The sequence below is a fragment of the Antechinus flavipes genome, chromosome 1, assembly GCF_016432865.1.
Source record: "Antechinus flavipes isolate AdamAnt ecotype Samford, QLD, Australia chromosome 1, AdamAnt_v2, whole genome shotgun sequence".
In the NCBI taxonomy this organism is placed as follows: domain Eukaryota; kingdom Metazoa; phylum Chordata; class Mammalia; order Dasyuromorphia; family Dasyuridae; genus Antechinus; species Antechinus flavipes.
The window spans coordinates 500960436-500983542 of NC_067398.1; the positions used below are offsets into that span (position 1 = coordinate 500960436).

The 23107-nt window shown below is 37.1% G+C and overlaps 1 protein-coding gene across 1 annotated transcript in view; it reads left to right on the forward strand.

The window, feature by feature from the left end:
* EMILIN2 (elastin microfibril interfacer 2) overlaps positions 1-23107 on the forward strand; it is a 66916-nt gene that overhangs the window by 38322 nt on the left and 5487 nt on the right. Inside the window, exons 5-7 of the mRNA XM_051970388.1 lie at positions 18071-18496; positions 20214-20249; positions 21150-21278. Of these exons, the coding sequence (XP_051826348.1) occupies positions 18071-18496; positions 20214-20249; positions 21150-21278 (591 nt within the window). The remainder of the gene's footprint in view (positions 1-18070; positions 18497-20213; positions 20250-21149; positions 21279-23107) is intronic.

The following is a 23107-nucleotide window of genomic DNA, read 5'->3' on the forward strand; positions in this document are numbered from 1 at the left end:
TTTCCCATAGCTCTTTTCTTAAGTCTTCTTAGCATTCACTTTTAATAATTTCTTTATTGCTCTTATGTTTACATTATTAGAGTCATGGTTCTGCTTATTTCATTTTGCTTGACTTCATATAAGTTTTCCCATGACTCTCTACAGTCATCATATTTTACTGCACAGTAACTTATTCCACCACTCCCCAATCAATGGGCATCTTTGTTTCTAACACTTTTCTAGTGCAAAAAAAAAAAAAAAAAGTGGCTACAAATATTTTAGTGATATACGTAACCTTTTTTTTTTTTTTTTTATTACTGATCTCCCTGGAGTAAACCACTCTTAGGAAGGAAAATAAAAAGCTGGAAAGTGTCCATAGAAAGGCAATCAGGAGGCTGCTAGATGATGCAATGAGGAGAGCATCGGACAGGAAGTCGAGAAAACCTGAGTTCAAATGTGACTTCTTCCATTTACTGGGTGTGTTACTGGGTGCCAATTACTGGGTAATTTACTGGGTTACTTGGCAGGGTACTTAATCTTTCTCTGCCTCAATTTCCTCATCTATAAAATGGGGGTAAATAATAGCATAAAATAGTACTGCCTCAGGAGTCACAGATCTGGGTTCAAATCTTTCCTCTGACTCTTACTACCCATGTGAAACTAATTACTTAAACTTCCCTGGGTCTTATTTTCCTCACTTACAAAACTAAAGAGTTGTGTTAGATCACCTCTGAGAGCCTTTCTAGCTCTAATTCTTTGATCCTTTGTTGTTGCTTGTTCAGTCATTTTTCAGTCATCAGACTCTTCATAACCCTAGTTTTCTTGACCAAGACACTAAAGTGGTTTGCCATTTCCTTCTTCAGCTCATTTTGCACATGGAAAACAGACCAACAGAATCAAGTGACTTGTCCAGAGTTACACAGCTAGAAATTGTCTGAAGCTGGATTTGAACTCAGGATGATGAGTCTGCTTGACGCCAAGTCTAGTGCTTGCCACCTAGCGGCCCCACTATGATCCTTTAATCTAACTTATATTTCCAAAGTTGCTTTTTAAAAAAAATTCCAAACTCAAGATTTTGCATTGGTTACTAATTACATTTTATGCTATCAGAGTTGGCTCAGTCTCAGCCAGAAGAGGAGGGAAACCAGCATTTGTTAAGTTCCTACTACATACCATGCACTGACTCAAGTACTTTATAAATACATCTCATTTATTCCTCACAACAATCCAAAGAAGCAGGAGCTATTATTGTCTTCTTTTTGGAATTGAAGAAACTAAGGCAGCCAAGGTTAAGTTATTTGCCCAGTGTCACTCAGCTAATAACCATTAGAGGCTGAATTTGAACTCAGGTCTTGGCTCCAGGTCCAGCCTTCCCTTCATTGAACTACCAGAGAAAATGAGCGCTAGAAGAAATCATATCCTAAGTTTGAATAGTGCCTATTACCCTAAGAACTTGTCTGTAAGGAAGTAGCAAAAGAAGTTTATATGACTATTATTACAACAAAGTATACTGAGTGTCAGAAGCTTCTGTCTTCCCATGTTTAGACCAACTGAAATTAGAAGACCAGGTTCTGTGTTTGGTACTTCCTGTTCAGGCTTTTGTGCTGACAATCTTCTAAGACTAGATGATGCTTTTTATTTTTAAGGGAATTTTAAAAGTAATTCATTACTGATGCTTTTATGTGGATGATTTCATTGTTTCCTGAAGGAAGATGAAAGGAGATGAGGTAGAATGTTAAATGATAATAGTTAGAAGCCTTTTTATGGAGGGATAAAAGGGGACAATAGCCATACTATGTGAATTCTGCTGGCAAGAATGTATTTCCTGGCCATTAGTATATCTTTTTTGTTAGTTGCTTAATTTGTTTTATTTTTTAAACTTTTAAAAATTTATTTTATTTTAAAAAAGAATTAAAAAAAAAAGAAAAATAGAAAAGGAATACAGAACAAAATAACATTGACATGTGCCAAGTAGAACATCAGGGAGGATTCAAAATAGATAATAACAAATTGCTACTTCAAGAAAGTATATATACATTTATTAGTAGAAGAAATTATATTCATAAGTGCCCATCTTTACTTTCTTGTAAATTTTTCTTTTGTTCTCTGCTACATACCTTTTTTACTTTATTCTTTTCCCCCTTTCATCCCTCTCTGGCCCCCAAGTAGCTATATTTATTTATACATATGTAGATATATACATACACACATACTCCCACCACTCCGCTATATACACAAACACATATTTTTCCTGCTGACTCTTTAATTCTGCTCCTAGCTTGCCTTGCTATTATTTAACCTCCCCTCACCCATAGATCCTCCCTTGTCTTTTTCCCCCACCCTCTGCTTCCCTGTCTGCTCATCTTTCCTCCCTTATAGATGTTGGAGGGTGAAATACTTTTCTTGGTTTATATGTAGCATTAGTATATCTTAACATATCTATGTACCAGAGTTGTATTCTAGAACAAAGTAGCATATAGCAACTTTTGTTTAAAATTTACAGATACCCTATACATGTTGCAAAGAGCTGTGACCCTCCTGTGAAATGTGGCAGATGCTTCATCCCAATTTTTCTTCATATTTTCTCCTTCTTTTTGTTTTATTTTTGGTATCTCTGTGCTATTTTGACCCTCTTCTCTTTCCCTGTCCCCAGTAATAATTCAACTTAACTCAATAAACATTTTATTTAATGTTTACTGAGCTGTGGTATAAGAGAAAAACAAAACACACTATTCAAGGAAGTTTTCCTCTACTTTGGGAAACCACATGTGGAAAAATTAGTAAATACAAGATAATTCGAGGAAGGGGATGTCAACAATAACTGAGAATATTAGGGAAGGTTTTCCAGAAGAGTTGGTATCTGAGTTGAACTTCAAAGATTGATAAAGATTCCTACAGGCAGAAATGAGGAAGTCATGTAAAACAGTAAGAGGTAGGTATGTGGGTAGGCCATGGAATGTGACATTTGGGGAAAAACTAACTAATAGTCCAATTTCACTGGAATGTGGAGTGCATGAAAGGCAGCAAAAGTAAATGAGGCTGGAAAGGGAGGATAGAACCAAAATGTGGAGGACTTTAAATCCAGGATGGAGGCATTTATGTTTATTCTAGAAACAATAGGCAACCACTGAAATTTTTGGTTAAGGCTTTAGCAAGATTCTTTTGGAAATTGTGTGGAGAATAAATTGGAGAGATGAGAACCTCAAATTTGGGAGATTAGTAATCCAGGTAAAAGGTGATGAGTCATGTGGAAGAAAAGGGGACAGATGTGAGAGATGTGGAGATTGAATCAGCAAAACTTAACAAATAATTAGATATGTGGACACACTGGACACACTAGGCGTCAAGAATGACTCCAAGGTTATGAATGAACCTAGGAGACTGGGAAGATGGTGAACCCATCAACAGACATAAAGAAATTAGGAGGAAGGGTAGGTTTTTGGAGGAAAGAAAAATAATTCTGCTTTAGTTTTAGGGAATTAAAGGTAACAACTGTTCTTACCTGAGTTCACTCCAAGGTATTGAAAGAAGGTGACAGGAAAATTTATATTTCAGGGACATAGGGTTATAAGTATAAGGTCATAATCAGTCAGGTACTGGATCATGGAAACTAGAGTAATAGAATCCCATTTATTTATCCCAAGCCACTTTATGGCTATTTTCTCTGGAATTTCTAAGAAAGGGGCTGGCAGTATGCTTGGAGAATTCAGTGTGCCTTGGATGTTACAGTGAGTTACATTGTGCCAATTTATTAGCAGTTGTCTGAGAATAAACCAGGTAGCTTGGGAAACTATGTAAATTCTTTTAGGACATTCTTACAGAACAATGCTCTAATTTAGGAGTTTTAAAGAATTACTGCAATCTACAGGGAGATTGTGACTCATTGGGTCTAAGTGGCATGTATGAGGAAATGAAGAGAGTTGGCAGATTTGAGAATACAACAAAACAAAACAAAACCCCACAAAATAGAACCACATTCATTCCAGTACAATATGTTGGGGGAAGCAATTATTGCCCTCCCCCTTTTTTAGATGAAGAACCTGAGTAACAAATCAAGCACATACCAAAAATTATATAGCAATCAGAACCTCATTTGTTATGTTCTGAGTGGCTATAATATGTAAAATGCTGGTTAGAAATTGTAGGGATGAATAATAATCTGCCTTTCTCTTCAAGGAACTTATAGTACAGATATATATAGTAAAACATAAATGAAATTGCATAGTAATAGAAAGAAGTATGTGATACATATCAAGTGAGTTGTAGAAATGATAAATTGTATAGGATTTGTAAGGAAGAAGAGAGATCTATGGCCTGAAGTGTGTAGATAAGGCTGGTCTTGTTGAAGAGTAAGTAGAGTTTGGAAATTTGAGAACAGGAGAACACACCAGGGTAAAAGTAATAAGGCAGAAATGGCATGAGCACTGGTGAAATCCATCTGGATGACTGTGGAGAGATTCCCCCAAATAGGATTCAAATTGGTGTTTTAACTTAAACTATTATTTTTTTTTTGAGAGGCATTTGGAATTAAATGACTTCCCAGTCACCAGCTAGTAAGTGTTAAGTGTCTGAGGCTGGATTTGAATTCAGTTCCTCCTGTCTCCAGGTTTGTTGCCCTAGCCACAGTGCCATCTAGCTGCCCCAATCCATTATTCTGTATTAGATTCTCCTATCTCTTCCAAATTCATCCATTAATTATCATGATTAGAAAATAGGGCCTAAGTCCCAGTACCAAAAGGTTATAGAAATCTTACCTTCCCTAAGAAATCCAAGAAGTTTTGATACATATGTGTATACAGCGTGTCATAGTGATGTTTCCATATGTGATACCACCATCGTTTTCTGCTTCCATTTTCAGTACATTGCTTGATTAAAGATTACTTGTTACTCTGTTCTATCAAGTAAATAACCTGATTCATCTGAAAATGTCACAAAAGTAATATGCCTATTTTTTTCCTCAAATGACTAATGCAAAATGTGGCTTAATCAGGTAGCTAATTTGCTATTGAAGTTGGGCAAAGACAGAAGTCTGACGCCAATAATAAGCAGGTTTTGGCTCTAGATTTTACACTGACTCAGTTTGGAGCCAGGGAGATTTAAGGATTAATTCCAAGAAAGTAAAATAAAACTAGTAAGAATTTTTTTAAACACAAAAACTAAACAATTGAAAAATAAAAATTTAGTAAAACCCTGAACATTTTGAAACCAGTCACCCCCAACATCTGTGCCAGAGCAGGAGGGATGGACTCACAGCTGCATCCCCCAGTCCCACTTTGGAAATCAGGACTGAATGTTCTAGGGAGTTCAGTGACATTAATTATGTTTAGTCTAAGTCTGTGCATTCAGTGTTAACTTTTCATAAATAGGTAGACAGGACATTCTCCCGTGTGCTTTAGTTTTAAGTTTTTAGAAATGGATGAACAGGAGAGCCAGAGGTGCTTCATCAGCTTTTTTCTTATCATTATTATAGGTGAATTTACATTTGCAGTTGATACTAGAGTGACTATCATTTACATTCTCTGTTCTCTTCCTCCTCTGCCTCCTCTTCTTCTTTTCCTTGAGCCAATTGGGGTTACGTGACTTGCCCAGGTCACACAGCTAGGAAGTATTAAGTGTCTGACGCCAGATTTGAACTTAGGTCTTCCTGACTTCAGGGCTGGTGCCCTATCCACTGTACCACCTAGCTGTCCCTCATTCTCTGTATTCTTTAAGACAGGCAATCTATAATATGATGCCAAATGGTGTATCCTGAAATAATCACCTCTTTAGATTGTACCAGCTCATATTTTTGCACTTCTTTCAGGGAAGGGGAAAGGCAACTTGTCATTGCCAAAAGCATTAGCTGGACCTCCAGTTTGCTTAGACTAAGATGATTCCAATGGATAAATATTTTTCTTCACTATTGTCTCAACAAGGGGATAATTCAGATTGTCTGTTCTTAACAGTCCTTCCCAAAGGAAGTTTTCATACTTCCATGTCAGCATTCGAGGCCGTTAACCCTTCTGTTCTCTTTTCTCTTTTATTAATGAGCCATCACAGGGCTGCAGGAATTGTGTGCCACAAAGCCGGCTGCACTAGGGGAAATCACTCTTTCCCATTTGGCAGCCTTCTTTAACTCACCATCTGCTCATTCATTTCCAGGAGCTATAGTTTGCTTCCCTTGATCCTGCTTTGACTAATGATGTTTGTCTTGCTGTAGTCATTGAACATGCTGGTAGAGAACATATCAGAGGAAACATGTTATGTAACTGTTGGGACGATCCACTGTTAGATATTATGAAATCTCAGCAAAACCAAGCCTAGAATTTTGCATATTGATTCTCTGAAGGGTTTTTCATAACAATTTCTTAGCAAAAACTTTAATCCTACTTCAGCGTCCTAGACTCAGATATTTTTGGCCACAAATAAGTCTAGGTTGTCAGAGACCATGAATCTATTAGAAAGGATACCACAAGGCTTGTTGAACAGATACAAAGCTCACTAATTACCCACAAGTTTTCAACTACTTCAACAGACATTATACCAAGAACTTCAATTTTGGACTTCCTTGCAAGCAAGGAAGTTCCCCAAGAGCACTTGCAGAAAGCATAGTGTATATCTACTGGAGAGAGAATAAACAACTTTAGCATATTAATTTAAGTTGAGCTAGTTCATTACAGAGAGTACCAGACATAAACTCCCTGAGAACAGGAATAATATCACTTCTAAAGTCTTTATGTTCCCAGGATCCAGTACTTGTGCTCAGAATATAACTAACATCTAGCAAGTTAAATTGAAGGCATCCATTCACAGCCCACCAATTTCATGGATTTTTTTTTTCCTTAAAGGATTGGTTCTTTGTAAATTATTTCTTCTTGTTAAGTATTTAGGTTTTTAATAAGTAGTGGCAGTATTAGTATATCAGGTTTTCTCCATTGCACATCACTTATCCTTAGGTCAATAATCTGAGAGTGCTGGTGTTCAACCAGCCCCTTTGTCTCCCCACCCCCAATTAACCACCTTCTATCATACTGACTTGTATGATTAGTACACAATTAAAATAAATTAATCTAATAGCCAAAAAAAGAAAAGTTGAATGATAGGTGCCATATTGTTGGGATTGGAACATTGCTGGACTCAATGTTGATGCTATTTACCATTTCCTTGTGCTTTATAAACACTGGAGAATAACACTTGATTTTTCTGAAGGATTGAACTCAGTTCACATAATCACAATTATAACTTATGTTAGGGTTACTTATTCAGTTCAGTGGCAAGCAAACTCTGGCAGGACCCAGCAAATGGAAAAGCTTCAAGGAAGATAACCTTTTCTCCACTTCCACCACAACCTCCTGTGCTATAGTTAAAGCCATCATTACCTTTGTTTGGACTATTACCATGGACTATTTATTGATCTCCCTGCTTCCAATCTCTTCCCTCTCTAATCTGTCCTCCACACAGCTGCTAAAAAGTTCAGGTCCGACCATGTTATCTCCCTGTTCAATAAACTCCAGCCACTCCCTCTTACCTGTAGGCTGAAATACAGCCTCTTCTGATGGACAGCTAGAGCCTTTACAATCTAGCTTCAACTTAACCTTTCTGGGCTTTTTATTCAGATTCTATGTGCCTTTGAGTAGATTTCCCCTCATTCCTGGAAAGCATTTCCTCCTCACCTCCAACATGAGGCCTTTCCTAGTCTCTCATCTGATAGTACTTTCTCCCCCACCGAATACCATGTATTTCTCTTATACATATTGTTTATACTTATATGTGTGCATATTGTTGATCCTGCAAAAAGGTGATTGGGGATAGTTTGATTTTTGCTTTTGCGTCTCCTATTGTGCCTAGCCCAGTGCCTTACTTATTAAGAGAGCTTAAGAAATATTTGTTGATCGGTTGATTTATATGTTAGATTCAAAAGATTGCTAATTTGGAAGGGGGGTGATTTTATGGAGAATATGGTATTTAGTGTGGTCCTAAAGGGATGGGTAGAATTTCAGCAGTTAGAAATGAAGTGAGATAGTATCCCAGACTCACACAAGAGTGATATGAGCAAAATATGGAGAAAAAAATTTAATCTGGTAATGGAGTACAGAAAGGATTGGAGCAAAGAGATTCTGGAAGGTAGAAGATATCATAATAGGCCAGGCAAAAAGTAGTGAAGGATTTAAATAGAATGACATTAGGGATAGAAATTAGTTTTCTGCTGGGAAATCCAGCTGGAGATATGCAGCCACAGCTGAAAATATTGAGTTTGGTGCCTAGAAAAGATGCCAGAAATGAGACACTGATTTAGAAGTCATCTACATGGAAAGGGTAATTGAAGCCATGGAATGGCTGGAGAGAGTGAAAGGAGAAAATGATAGGATTGGGGGATGCAGAAGGGTGAGATGGTGAGGAGATATGCTATTTATTTTTAAAATAATTTTATTTTCTCCCCAATTACATATAAAAACAATTTTTAACATTCATTTTTTTAAAGTTTTAAATTCTACCTCCCTTCCCTCTCTTTTTCATTCCTTGAGACAGTAAGCAATCTGATGTTACATATCAGTTTTATATGTAAAACTGTAAACATTTCCATATTAGTCATTTTGTGCAAGAAAACTTGAATAAAAAAAGAAAGTGAAAAAAATAGTATGCTTCAGTCTGTATTCAGGCAACATCAGTTCTTTCTCTTAAAATGGACATTTTTTATCATGAGTCCTTTGGGATTGTCTTGGATCATTGTATTGCTGAGAATAGCTAAGTCATTCACAGCTGTTCTTCGTACGAGATCACTGTTAATGTGTACAATGTTCCCCTGGTTCTCCTTACTTCATTTTGTATTAATTCATGCAAGTCTTTCCAGGTTTTTTTGAAATCATCCTGTTTGTCATTTCTTATAGTACAGTAATATTCCATTATAATCATATATCACTGCTTGTTAGTCATTCCCCAATTTTCAATTAGACACTTCAAAAAGAGCTGCTATAAGTATTTTTGTACAAATAAATTCTTTTATTCTTTTTTTGTATCTCTTTGGAATATGGATCTAGTAGTGGTACTAATGGATCAAAGATGCAGCAGGATCTTTGGATCTTTGGAAACTGGATGCCCCAGGGTTTGGTTTTTTTTTTTTTTTTTTTTTTTTTTTTGCCATTTGGATGTAGTTCCAAACTGCTCTCCAAAATGGTTGAATTAGTTCACATCTCCACCAGCAATGCATTAGTGTCCCAGTTTTCTCACACACCCTTTAACATTTACCATTTTTCTTTTTTGTTATATTAGCCAATTTGATGGAGGACATATCATTTAAAAAACAAAAGATGAAAAAGGACAAAGGAATAATTGCCATATAGATAAAAGAAACAGGAAAATGCAATATTACTGAAGTTAAGGAAAAAGTTTTCTAGAAGAAAGCTATGGTCAGCGCTGTCCCATATAACACAAGAAAGTTGAAGAGGATGAGGACTGAAAAAAAGATACAAGTTTTATAATTAAGATTTTATAATTATAATTTGAGAGCTATTTAAGTAGAGTGATAAGGACTAACATAAAACAAGGGATTAAGAAGTTTATGTTGAGGAAGTGCAAGCAACTGATGTAGACTAATATTTCAAGCTGTTTGATATTCAGAGAAAGGACTAGGATGGGGTGATAGCTCAAAGAAACTTTTTTTTTCCATAGTAAGTCAATGGGATTCTTGCAGTAGAAGAAGGGAAGGAGCCTGTTGAAAGCAACAGATTGAAAAGAAAAAGGGGATAAATGCTGGAAATTCTGAAAGAGAGGATTGGGGATATTATCAAGTCTTCATGTTAAGGTAGAAGAGCTATTTTGAAAAAAGAATAAAACCTCATATAAAGGTTGAATTTTCACACTCAAGATTATAAAGTGCTAACAAACAAGTGACTGTTGGAGGGCTTTCAATGTACCCTTTAGAACAGAATTGTGATATTGAAGGGAAATCGGTTATCAATGAGAAAAGAACAGGCAGAGAGATCTGATCACCTGATAATTAAAGTACAATCTTTTAAGCCTAGTATCTTCTGAACCCTTGTTTTTCTAGGTTTCCAAGCCAAGCAGAGCTATTCATTACCCCCTGAACACACTGTCTAGTTTTTTGCCTCTATTCCTTTGCTCTGTACGTCTTGAATCTCTTCTTTACTTCATATCCTCTTGCTGAAATCCTTCCCATCTTGTAAGGCACAACTTTTATGCTGCCTCCTACATATTCTTAATTATCCTCCACCACCCAACTAGTGATCTTTGACCTTTTACAATTTACTTTTAATTTTTGAGTTGTGTAGTATGTGTGTGTCTCTATTGTATATGTGTTGCATTTTCCTGTTAGATTGTGAGCTTTCTGAGAGCAGAAGCATGTTTTACTTAATTTTTGTGAAGGAACAATGGATTATTACCTGACATAGCGAATGCAATGATAATAAATTTGTAGATTTGAAAAGGAAGGAACAAAGTTGAATTAGAATAGAAAGGAATAGAAATATGACTCAATGGACTTTTAAAAACAAATTCAATTGAAAAAAGATACAAACTCAGGCCTCTCAAGTTAGAATTTGATTGTACTTGTCCCGAGATCCTAGTTAAATAAGATGTATATGCATCTGATAGATGGGCTCTGCTAGTCTATGTATCCATGACCGTTTAATTGACATCGAGGCCAGAGCTAGCTATTTTTACCAGTCCAGTGACCATTCAGGGAACACCTTTTTGGAGTCCAGTTTCAAGATGATATTCAAGGGAGGAAAGGGTGGCTCCTTCCTGACCTGGTAGTAGTACTTATATCTATTCTGAGTCTAAGAAAAAATGAATCAGGAGATTTCCCATTTGAAATTTCCTCATTTAGGGATATGAGGACATAATTACATTGAAGGTAGAATGGAAAAAAGGAATGGCCCCTTGGGTCCTGGCCCTTTTTAATTAAAAAAAGGTTTACTTCATTGAGGCATTTTATTGTAATACATTAGACACATATCAACAAACATCAAAACAAACACTCCACAAAAAACAAAAAAAGAAACGTTCCCAAGTAGTTAAGCAAAAACCATCTAAAAGAGTGGTTGTGGCTGATAGTACATATTGTCTTCCCTGTGTGTATTATAAATTATTAACTGTAAGGATTTCTTCTTTAATTTTAATTATTAGGTATCAGTACAGTCCCTCATATTTAGCCTGAGTTTTACTGAAATATAGCCTTAATTTGACTCCATTTATATATTATATCCATTGTGCATATTATTTCATCAGACTTCTGACTTTTTTGTTTTGCATTACTTCTTACAAGTCTTCCCATATTTTTTCTGTTTTTCTGACTGCTAATGCACTCATACTTAAAAAGGAGAAGGTGGGAATAATCTGCGGGCCAATTTCCTCTAGTAGAACTCATATTAACTAAGGGGAAGATGCCATTTCATGGTCTTTGTCCCTCAGTGATCTGGAGTTTGCTGTTAAAGCAACAATAAGCTCTCCAGTTGGACAATTAAAATGCTATGGAGTTCTCTAATGAATGTTCATGAAGATAGCCTGGGGTTAGGTTTGGGATGATCCCTGATGAGTCTAGTTCCTCACTTATAACTGCTGGCAAAAAGGTGCTACTTTTAAGAGAGAAAATTATAAGAAGCTGGAGGGATCCAACATTTGTTTATGTGATTTAAGTCTGGCATACTTAGGAAGATAACATATTAATAAACTCTGATTCCAAGCCAGCCATATGCACTAGTATAAGCTCGTACCCTAAGGGAGAACAGGCCAACCTTCCAAAATTCAAACAGCAGGCCAGGAATCACTGAAGTAAAGATGGGAATATTTCCTCTGTAGTCATACTACATTAGTTCAGAACCTCAACTTCCAGGACTCTGTTAAACCTAGTCACCCGGGAAAAGTGTAATGGTAGGTCATTTGGGATTTAATATTTTATAGCATAGATGATGCTACTGTGAGAACAGTTTGACAGTAAATAGGACAATGTGGTTAGTTCATTATTATTGGAGTCTAATTTTATTTATTTATTTTTAAATAATGTTTTATTTTCCCCCAGTTACATGTAAAGACAGTTTTAAACATTCATTTAAAACATTTTTTGAATTTTGAGTTCTCTCTTTTTTTTTTTAAATAACTTTTTATTGACAGAAGCCATGCCAAGGTAATTTTTTACAACATTATCCCTTGCACTCGGTTCTGTTCCGATTTTTCCCCTCCCTCCTTCCACCCCTTCCCCCAGATGGCAAGCAGTCCTTTACATGTTAAATAGGTTACAGTATATCCTAAATACAATATGTGTGTGCAGAACTGAACAGTTCTCTTGTTGCACAGGGAGAATTGGATTCAGAAGGTATAAATAACCTGGGAAGAAAAGCAAAAATGCAAGCAGTTTATATTCATTTCCTAGTGTTCTTTCTTTGGGTGTAGCTGCTTCTGTCCATCCTTGATCAATTGAAACTGAGTTAGCTCTCTTTATCGAAGAGATCCACTTCCATCAGAATACATCCTCAAACAGTATTGTTGTTGAGGTATATAATGATCTCCTGGTTCTGCTCATTTCACTTAGCATCAGTTCAGTAAGTCTCTCCAAGCCTCCCTGTATTCATCCTGCCGGTCATTTCTTACAGAACAATAATATTCCATAACGTTCATATACCACAATTTACTCAACCATTCTCCAATTGATGGGCATCCATTCATTTTCCAACTTGTAGCCACTACTAACAGGGCTGCCACAAACATTTTGGCACATACAGGTCCCTTTCCCTTCTTTAGTGTCTCTTTGGGGTATAAGCCCAGTAGAAACACTGCTAGATCAAAGCATATGTTCGATAACTTTTTGAGCATAGTTCCAAATTGCTCTCCAGAATGGCTGGATGTGTTCACAATTCCACCAACAATGTATCAGTGTCCCTTTTTTCCCATATCCCCTCCAACATTCCACATTATCTTTCTCTGTCATTCTAGCCAATCTGACAGGTGTATAGTATCTCAGAGTTGTCTTAATTTGCATTTCTCTGATTAATAATGATTTGGAGCATATTTTCATTTGTCTATAAATAGTTTTAATTTCTTCATCTGAGAATTGTCTGTTCATATCCTTTGACCATTTATCAACTGGAGAATGGCTTGATTTGTTAAAAATTAGAGTCAATTCTCCATATATTTTGGAAATGAGGCCTTTATCAGAACCTTTGACTGTAAAAATGTTTTCCCAGTTTATTGTTTCCCTTCTAATCTTGTCTGCATTTGTTTTGTTTGTACAAAACCTTTTTAATTTGATATAATCAAAATTTTCTATTTTGTGGTCAATAGTGATCTCTAGTTCTTCTTTGGTCATAAATTCCTCCCTCTTCCACAGGTCTGAGAGGTAAACTATCCTGTGCTCTTCCAATTTATTTATCATCTCATTCTTTATGCCTAGATCCTGAACCTATTTTGACCTTATCTTGGTGTACGATGTTAAGTGTGGGTCAATGCCTAGTTTCTGCCATACTAATTTCCAATTTTCCCAGCAATTTTTGTCAAATAATGTGTTCTTATCCCAAAAACTGGGGTCTTTGGGTTTGTCAAACACTCGATTATTCATTTGCTGTTTTGTCCTTTGAACCTAACCTATTCCATTGATCAACTAGTCTATTTCTTAGCCAATACCAAATGGTTTTAGTAACTGCTGCTTTATAATATAAGTTTAGATCTGGTACAGCTAGGCCACCTTCATTTGATTTTTTTTTTCATTAATTCCCTTGAAATTCTTGACCTTTTGTTTTTCCATATGAACTTTGTTGTTATTTTTTCTAGATCATCAAAATAGTTTTTTGGGAGTCTGATTGATATAGTGCTAAATAAATAGATTAGTTTAGGTAGTTTTGTCATCTTTATTGTATTTGCTCGCCCAATCCAAGAGCATTTAATATTTTTCCAGTTGATTAGATCACACTTAATTTGTGTGGAAGGTGTTTTGTGGTTTTGCTCATAAAGTTTCTGATTTTCCCTTGGCAGATAGATTCCTAAATATTTTATACAATCAGTAGTTACTTTAAATGGAATTTCTCTTTGTAATTCTGTTGGGTTTTGTTAGTGATATATAAGAATGCTGATGACTTATGTGAGTTTATTTTGTATCCTGCAACTTTGCTAAAGGTGTGGATTGTTTCTAATAACTTTTTAGTAGAGTCTCTGGGGTTCTTTAAGTATACCATCATATCATCAGCAAAGAGTGATAATTTGGTTTCCTCATTGCCTATTCTTATTCCTTTAATCTCTTTCTCAACTCTTATTGCCAAAGCTAGCATTTCTAATACAATATTAAATAGTAACAGTGATAGTGGGCAACCTTGTTTCACTCCTGATCTTATTGGGAATGGTTGCAGTTTGTCCCCATTACATATGATGCTTACTGCTGGTTTTAAATAGATGCTTCTGATTTTAAGGAAAAGTCCATTTATTCCTATACTCTCAAGAGTTTTTAATAGGAATGGATGTTGGATTTTATCAGATGCTTTTTCTGCATCTATTGAGATGATCATATGGTTTTTGTTGATTTGATTATTAATATGGCCAATCATACTGATAGCTTTCCTAATATTAAACCAGCCCTGTATTCCTGGTATAAATCCTACTTGATCATGGTGTATTATCCTGGGGATGATTTTCTGTAGTCTTTTTTGCTAATATCTTATTTAAGATTTTAGCATCAATATTCATTAGGGAGATTGGTCTATAATTTTCTTTCTCTGTTTTCAACCTACCTGGTTTAGGTATCAGTACCATGTCTGTGTCATAAAAGGAATTTGATAGGACTCCTTCATTCCCTACTTTTTCAAATAGTTAATAAAGCAGTGGGGCTAATTGTTCTTTGAATGTTTGGTAGAATTCACATGTAAATCCATCTGGTCCCGGGGATTTTTTTTTAGGGAGTTGATTAATAGCTTGTTCTATTTCTTTTTCTGAAATGGGACTATTTAAGCAATTTACTTCCTCCTCTGATAATCTGGGAAGCCTATATTTTTGGAGGGAGTCAGCCATTTCACTTAGGTTATCATATTTATTGGCATAAAGTTGGGCAAAGTAACCCCTTATTATTTCTTTAATTTCCTCTTCATTTGTGGAAAGTTCTCCCTTTTCTTTTTTAAGATTACTAATTTGATTTCCCTCTCTCCTTTTTCTAATCAGATTTACCAAAAGTTTATCAATTTTATTGGTTTTTTTCATAAAACCAACTCTTAGTTTTATTTATTAGTTCAATAGTTTTTTTTTTACTTTCTATGTTATTAATTTCTCCTTTTAATTTTAGAATTTCAAGTTTAGTAATTGATTGGGGGTTTTTAATTTGGTCTTGTTCTAGCTTTTTAAGTTGCAGGCCCAACTCATTGATCTTCTCTTTCTCTATTTTATTCATAAAATTTCCCCTTATTACTGTTTTGGCTGCATCCCATAAATTTTGGTATGATGTCTCACCATTGTCGTTATCTTGAATGAAATTATTAATTATGTCTATAATTTGCTGTTTCACCCAATCATTCTTTAAGATGAGATTATTTAGTTTCCAATTACTTTTTGGTCTATTTATACCTAACTTTTTGTTGAATGTAGTTTTTATTGCATTGTGATCTGAAAAGAAAGCATTTACTATTTCTGCCTCCCTGCATTTAATTGAGGTCTTTATGTCCTAATATATGGTCAATTTTTGTGTAGGTTCCATGAACTGCTGAGAAGAAAGTATACTCCTTTCTGTCACCATTCAGTTTTCTCCAGAGATCTATTATACCTAATTTTTCTAATATTCTATTTACCTCTTTAATTTCTTTCTTATTTGTTTTGTGATTTGATTTATCTAAGTCTGAGAGTGCAAGATTGAGACCTCCCACTATTATAGTTTTGACTGTCTATTTTTCTCGCAACTCTCTTAACTTCTCCTTTAGGAAGTTAGATGCTATACCACTTGATGCATATATGTTTAATACTGATATTGCTTCATTGTCTATGCTACCCTTTAGCAAGATATAGTTTCCTTCCTTATCTCTTTTAATTAGATCAATTTTTGCTTTTGCTTGATCTGAGATAAGGATGGCTACCCCTGCTTTTTTGACTTTATCTGAAGCATAATAGATTCTGCTCCAGCCTTTTACCTTTACTCTGTATGTATTGGAGTCTAATTTTAAATGTATTGATCCCACAGTAAAGAAGGATTGTTGTCCTGAAAGTGTGTGCGTGTGTGTGTGTGTGTGTGTGTGTGTGTGTGAAATAAGAGGGAGGCAAATTGAGTCTTTGATCATGGGTTCCTCATGTCTTTTAGAGATCTTGTGCTAATCTTATTCTCTTCCCAATCTGATCCTACATAGAAGTCTGAGTTTCCATAGGAAGGCAGCCATACTATTGTCTTAAGCAATGGCTTTATTTTAAGCCCATTTGTGGATGTCACATTTTAGAAGAGTGACAAGCTGTAGTTCCTTCTGAAAAGGATGCCCTCACAGGTTGAGGGTCCTTAAAATTGATCTCTATAAGAATTCTGTAAAGACACTGGAAAGTTTAGTCTGAAGGGAAAACTCCAAGGGTATGGCTGGTAACTGTCTGTAAATATTTGAAGCAGGAAATGGATTTAAACTTTTTCCAAAGGTATAACTAGAATCAATAGATTGAAATTATAGGGGGGCAGATTTTGGCCCAATATAAGGAAAATAATTAGAACTGCCCAAAAAGGAAATGAGTTATCTTGGGAGGTAATGACAAGGATACTTATCATAAGTTTTCTGCTCACTGAACTATCTTTCATCAGTACAAGTGTTGCAGCAGAAAGCCTTAATCGTGATTGTCTAGAGGTGATTCATATTTTAGGTAAGGGTCAAGGTAGGAAATCTCCCTGAGGTCTCATCCAATTTCAGGAATCTGTTTCTATGTGCCTTTGGCTCTTGTCATATCATCAGGGCTCTGACTCAGAGTTAGTTTTCCAATATTCTTTTTTTTCCATTTTAGGCTACCATCAATCTCTTTTCATTTAAAGTTTCAGAGCATCATTGTAAACATCAAATGAAGCAATGCATATGAAAACCCTTTGAAAGCTGAAAAGCTGAGTTCAAATATAATGCTTTTTCCATTTTTATTTTTCATTGTTTGGTAAATCTCTTAGAGGGATTAAAAATCTGGATCTTGTGGGAATACTTAGTGGGAAAAGTGGCTCTACTCAAATAGTGTGTGTTTGTACAGCAAAGATTTGGTAAATCTCTGTATTAAATCAAACATTAAATAAAATAGAGATATATCTTTATTACTCTAACTAGAAAATTTCTGGCCACAGGACAGACATACTTTAGTAGTGCCTCCCAAAGAGCAAGCTCTGGGTAGATTCAACCCCAAGGAGTGCCTGTCACAGATTCTCTACTTAGCTATGCATTGGAAAATAGCTATGGGAAGTCAAAGTCATAGGGATGGGGCCAGGATCGAAGTATCTAAGGGGCTGTGTTCATCTCAGAGAAGAGGTAGTCAGTATAGTTCACTGATTTCTACAACTGAGTAGATAGCTAAGAAAATGAGAATAGATTCATCATTTATAAAACTAGAGTGATTGGTTTGTTTGATCAAAATTCCCCTTTTTTTCTTTCATTTGCCTCCTTAACATCCCTCTTTTAGTCTTTTTGAAGAAGGAAATGATAAACCACTCTAGTACCTTTGCCTCAAAAACCTCAAATGATTTCATAAAGAGTAGGATATGATTGAAATAATTGATCAACAACAGTCTGTAATGGGTTCATAAAGAGTAGAGTATGACTGAAATGATTGATCAACAACAGTCTGTAATTAAGTACACGGTGTTATTAAGAGAAGGCATCTACCAAATGCCAAATCCTTAGCCAGATGTTGTGGACCAGATTTGGGGAGCAGAATGCTTTAGACTGATAGGCTATTTTGTATTATATTAGAGAGATCACAGCTGTCTCTGTTTCTGTGGCAGGATATTATTATAGTGTTGGGAGAAGGCAGCTTTGAAGAGTTTGTTTTTACTTTTTAGAAACAAAACAATCGTTTGTTTAAAGGCTATATTGTTTCTATTGTCCATATAAAGAGAACTATAGTTAAACTTTGTTGATTGACCTTCCTAACCCTATCTCTTTCTGCCTCTTCTGATGCTTAGCGGAAGCCCCATCAGAAATACCACAGTTAATTCCACAACAACCAGGAAGTTCCCCTGACCCATCACAAGTGGAAGTTCCTGGAGAATCATCACATCCAAAAACACCCCAGCAGCCTCCAGAATCAAAAGGTCCCCTCCCTCCCAAGACTCCTGGGAAACCCCTCCAGCCAGGAATACCTCAACAACCTTCACAATCAAAGACTCCTCCACAGCCATCGCCTCCCGAGCAGATGCCCTCCCATTCAGAGTTACCTGGGTGGACAGGTTTGCCTTTCCTACCAGGATCTACAGGGGTCATCATGGAGACTGGGGAAGCTGGACCTCCTGGGAAAATGGTGATTGAAGGAAGAGGCTTGCCCAATGGTGTTGATGGCCAGGACAGTCGGTGGCCCATCCCAAGCTCTGAAGGATATGCTGGAGCCCCAGGTGAGTGGTGTGTCCTGGAACTCCCGACCAGTCTGGTAAAGTCTTGGGACCCCTGCTCACACTCATATTTTTAAATGCTTAAAATAAAATACATTGGACTACAAAGGAAACCAACCTAGTTGAAGAACTCCTAGGTTAGAGCTTTTGATTCATAGAATATTAGTAGAAAGGGAATTGAGATCACTTGGTGCCGTCTTCTCATTTGATAAACAAGGAAATTAAGGGCCTGAGAGTGAAAGTCTTAAGTTATGCAATAGCCAAGTAGTGGAGGTGAGATAAACTCTAGGTCTCCTGACCAGAGAGCTGCTCTGTGACCTCAGTCTCTTGATGTAAATGGAAAATTCATTCTGTTGGTTCCCAAAGGTACTAGTGAGAAAACAGTGCTAGAACACTATTGGAGAAACAGTTCTAAGGAAACATTCTGCCAGGGTGTCAGTAGTCTCAGTTTCCTAGGGAAAAGGAAACACATCTTACCATTTTCTACATTAGCATGTCAGGGAACATGAATTAATTCAAGTATAGAAAAACTTAGGAATCCTCAGAATGGAGAACCATATTCCTCAAATGAAGACATACAGATTTGGGAAGGAGTAAAGCAACTCAAAAGAAATTCATCTAGTCCATCAAACATCCAATCTACCTAATAGTCTGCCTCTAAAAGTCTTAGCTCTATTTTTTGAGTCTTTTTTTTAACTATTATGAATTCTATTTAAAATAATGTCATTTTTTTGGTTTAATTCACATAGTAATATCTTACTTATCAGATAAAATGTATCACATGGTGATTTTTATTATAAAAGGGATTTATAAGAGGATTTATTTTTATATCACCAACAATCCCCTCTATATCATTTTCCCCTCCTGGAGAGTTACCTCTTTTAATAAAGAAATTTTTTTTAAAAATAAGAAAAAAGAAATTTTAGCAAAATGCACGAATACATTTGAGGGGAAAAGATCTTTATATGCTTTATATGAAACATTCTTTATCTTTAGATCTTGTCTTTTAAAAAGGAGAGGATAGTTGTCTTTTCATATCTCCTCATAAGGGCCAAAGTTGGTCTTTAGATAATTTTATTCTGCTTCTATTACTTTGTGGTACAGTAGACAAAGTGCTGAGTTTGAAGTTTGGAAGACCTGAGTTCAAATCCAGCTTCAAACACTCACCAGCTGTGTGATCCTGGGCATGTCTTTAGTTTTCTCTTTGCCTCAGTTTTCTCAGCTGAGGAGATAATAACTGAAAAGGATAAAATAACAGTTATTGTGTGCATTATTTTCTTGGCTTGGCCCACTTCTCTCTGTATCTGTCTATATAAATTTTTCCATGTTTCCTTGTATTTATCATATTTGTCAGTTTTTACAGCACAATAATATTCCATTATATTTACGTGCCACAAATAGTTTGTCCATTCTCCAATTGTTCTGATTTCTTTGCTACCACAAAAAGTGCTGCTACAAATATTTTGGTGTATAAAGGAGCCTTGTTCTCTTCTGTGGCTCCCTGATGAACTCTGGCTGCTAACTCTGAAAGCCCAAGAAGTTGTTGGGAATGCTGGATGAAATTCAGTTCCTGGGACTGAGAGAAATCGTTTTTCTGTTAACATGCATGTTTAGTTAATTATAAAGATCAAAATATTGTTTCTATTAGTGATATAGTAGTCCAGTCATATTAGCTAGTTATGTGGGATTTTAGGTAACATTTGACAATTTTATTTTGCAGGATACCCTAAGCCTCCATCTCCTGTGGATTCACAAGGTAATAGTGGGTGGCAGAGAGACTTTCTACATTCTCCCATTAGAGCCTTACAGCAATGGCATTGAATAGGAGCACAGTCCATCTCATTCTAAGTAGATAAAAGAAGTCTGTTGCAGGGGGTGGTCAAACTTTGCTTCTCAACAAGATGAAGTTAATTCCTAAGATAAAGAACTTTGCTTCATAAATCTTTCTGGCTCGTTTACATCCCAGAGCCCATGAGTGCATGGATCTACCACAAACTTGTCATCTTAAGACTTTATGGGTCTCAGACTGACTCACGTTTTCCAACTGGATCTGTGCAAATCGGCATCCCAGAATCCTCCTGCCCAGATTCCTCAGCTCCCAAACTCTTGCCTTCAAAGGACACTAATCTGATGAGCCTCTGAGTCGTGGTTGCTCCTTCAAGTTAGAAAAAAAAAGTGGTGTTTCCCCCTAGAAACTAGCAGAATGGCTCTGCATGTAAGCCCATTGTGGCGATGGGTGGTGAAGCCATGGCATGAAAGTGAATTGGAGGGCTGGGCAAGTCACCTGGCTCACCTTCCCCCCAGAGCCTTTGGGGTCCGGTGGCCAGATGTAGGTCAGGATGACTGGAGATGGCCCTGGGGACAGTGGGAGACCTGGGCCTTTTTAAGCTGAGGTCTTGGTAGGAAGGGGTTTTGGAAATCTAGTCCAATCTTCTTACTTTATAACCTGCAAAACTAGTGGGTCAGAGTGGGAAAAAACGATCCAGTTAATGAGCAGAGGAGCTCTTCCCACTTTACGGCCGCCCTTGACCCTTACTCTCCATTCTCCCACCCCACCCTCCAGTCATCCCCAGAGAGACAATGCAACAGCCTGGGAATGGGAAGGAACACCCGGCCCAAAGCCCTCTGACAACCAGTTTCACTTCCTCTGTTTTAGGGATTCCTACCGCCTCCCTGGTGTCCTTTTCTGCCGGTCTGACTCAGAAACCTTTTCCGAGTGAGGCGGGTGTGGTCCTCTTCAACAAAGTACTTGTGAATGATGGAGAATTTTACGACCCTAACACTGGTAAGCTTTGCGGGGATGTGCGGGTGGAGTGATGAGGTGGACGACACCTCTTATTTCATCTTCTTTCTACATGCTCTGTTTTATAGCCCTCTTGACCCCCAAGTGTTGGGGAACCCTCCCAATCCCCATAATGCATCTGGGATAGATTAGGATGGGATCCTGTCTGGGAGGGACTGGCAGCTCCATCAGGTGTGGATGCCAAGAGCCCCAGAGGGTCAGGATTGCATGGTTGGTCTTCTCCCCAACATTGCTGTTTTTAAAAAAATCTTTGCCCTAACTCATATGCAGCAAAATATGGTGTGTTTTAGGGTCTGGAGACCAGTGTGTAATAACATTTTCTTGTTATGAGATCAACGTGCTTGTCCTCAGCCTTCACTAGTCAATAGCACTGCTCTTGGCACTGCTCGGTACGGGCTCCTCCCACAGCCCCTCGTCCATCAGAATCACCAGAGGTTTCCTTGTTTATCTGACACTCAGTAAGCGTGCAACACGTGCTTTGTGCTGGACTGGATGCAGAGACACTGCTCAGTTTCCTTTCTGATTCTCTATGTTATTCAAAGAAAAGGGAAAAACCATGGCAGGGAACCAGATTTCCTTCTTAACGGGAATGGGAACTATGCGTGTTGTGTGCAAACTTTGGACAAGAATCCCTCCAGCTCAGGGTTTGGGACACAACCAGCACCAGCCCCATCCTCCTGGGTGTGCAGTGAAACAATGGGAGGGACGCGGCTGGCTTCCCTTAGGTGGGAACAGCTTGGTGCAAAGCCCGGTGGCCTCAGGCTCCCAGCCCTGGTCTGGAACTTCGGTTTCTGAGTTCCCAGCCTTTCCCACCCAGGTGTGGAGCCCACTGAGCTCAGAGAAAGCCACGGGAATTCACTCTTATCATCCTTCGGATCAATGAGTCACCTGGAGGATGGGCATAACCAAAATGGAAGGAAAACAATAGGGAGCAATTAAAAATACAAGAAGGAATTATTGGCAGCATGCCTAAAAGACTTTTTTTTTTTAAATCAGGAAAAAAGCCATTTTCTGGAAGAAAAGATCTTAAACTTTTTATTGTAAAGTCTGGGAAGAGAGAGCGAGTACAGCCTGACACACATTTATTAAATGTCTGCTATAGGGGGGAACTCATGCAGGTTCTAGAAGGGATGCCCAAGTTTTGTGTTTCCTATTTCTTAGTGTTTCAATAAAGCTCTTTGCATAGATTTTAAGATACTCAGAAAACCCACTTATGTCCAGACAGCTTTTCTAATTTCTTTATCAAGGGGTTAGCAACTTGACTAGGACTGTGTAAGTATAAAATTTTGCACCAGTCCTCCCCAGTTACATTCTGGTGAGAATAACTTACACTCAGAGCATGTTTAAAGTGTTTTCTGTTCAATCAGCTGGTCAGACACCATTTAGGAGACACTTGTATTAGACACTGTACTCTGTGCTGAGGATACAAAAAGCAAAAGGCCCCACTCTCAAGGAATTTACCTTCTTTATTATTTTTAATAAATAGTATCTTTTATAATTAATGGGAGAAATAACATGTATATAAACTATTAATAAATAATAATGACTAACATTTATGTGGTACTTACAAGCACCATGCTAAGCACGTCTCAATTTTTTTCCCTTGATGTTCACAGCCACCTTGGGAGTTAGATGCTGTTATCACTCTCAATTTGCAGATGAGGAAACTGAGGCAGACAGATTAAATGATTTACCCAGGGTTACATAGCTAAGTGTTTGAGGTCAGATTTGAACTTGGGACTTCTTGATTCCCTCTATCCACTGCAACACCAAGCAGCCTTTGTATAAGTGTGCGCATAGAGAAGACATTT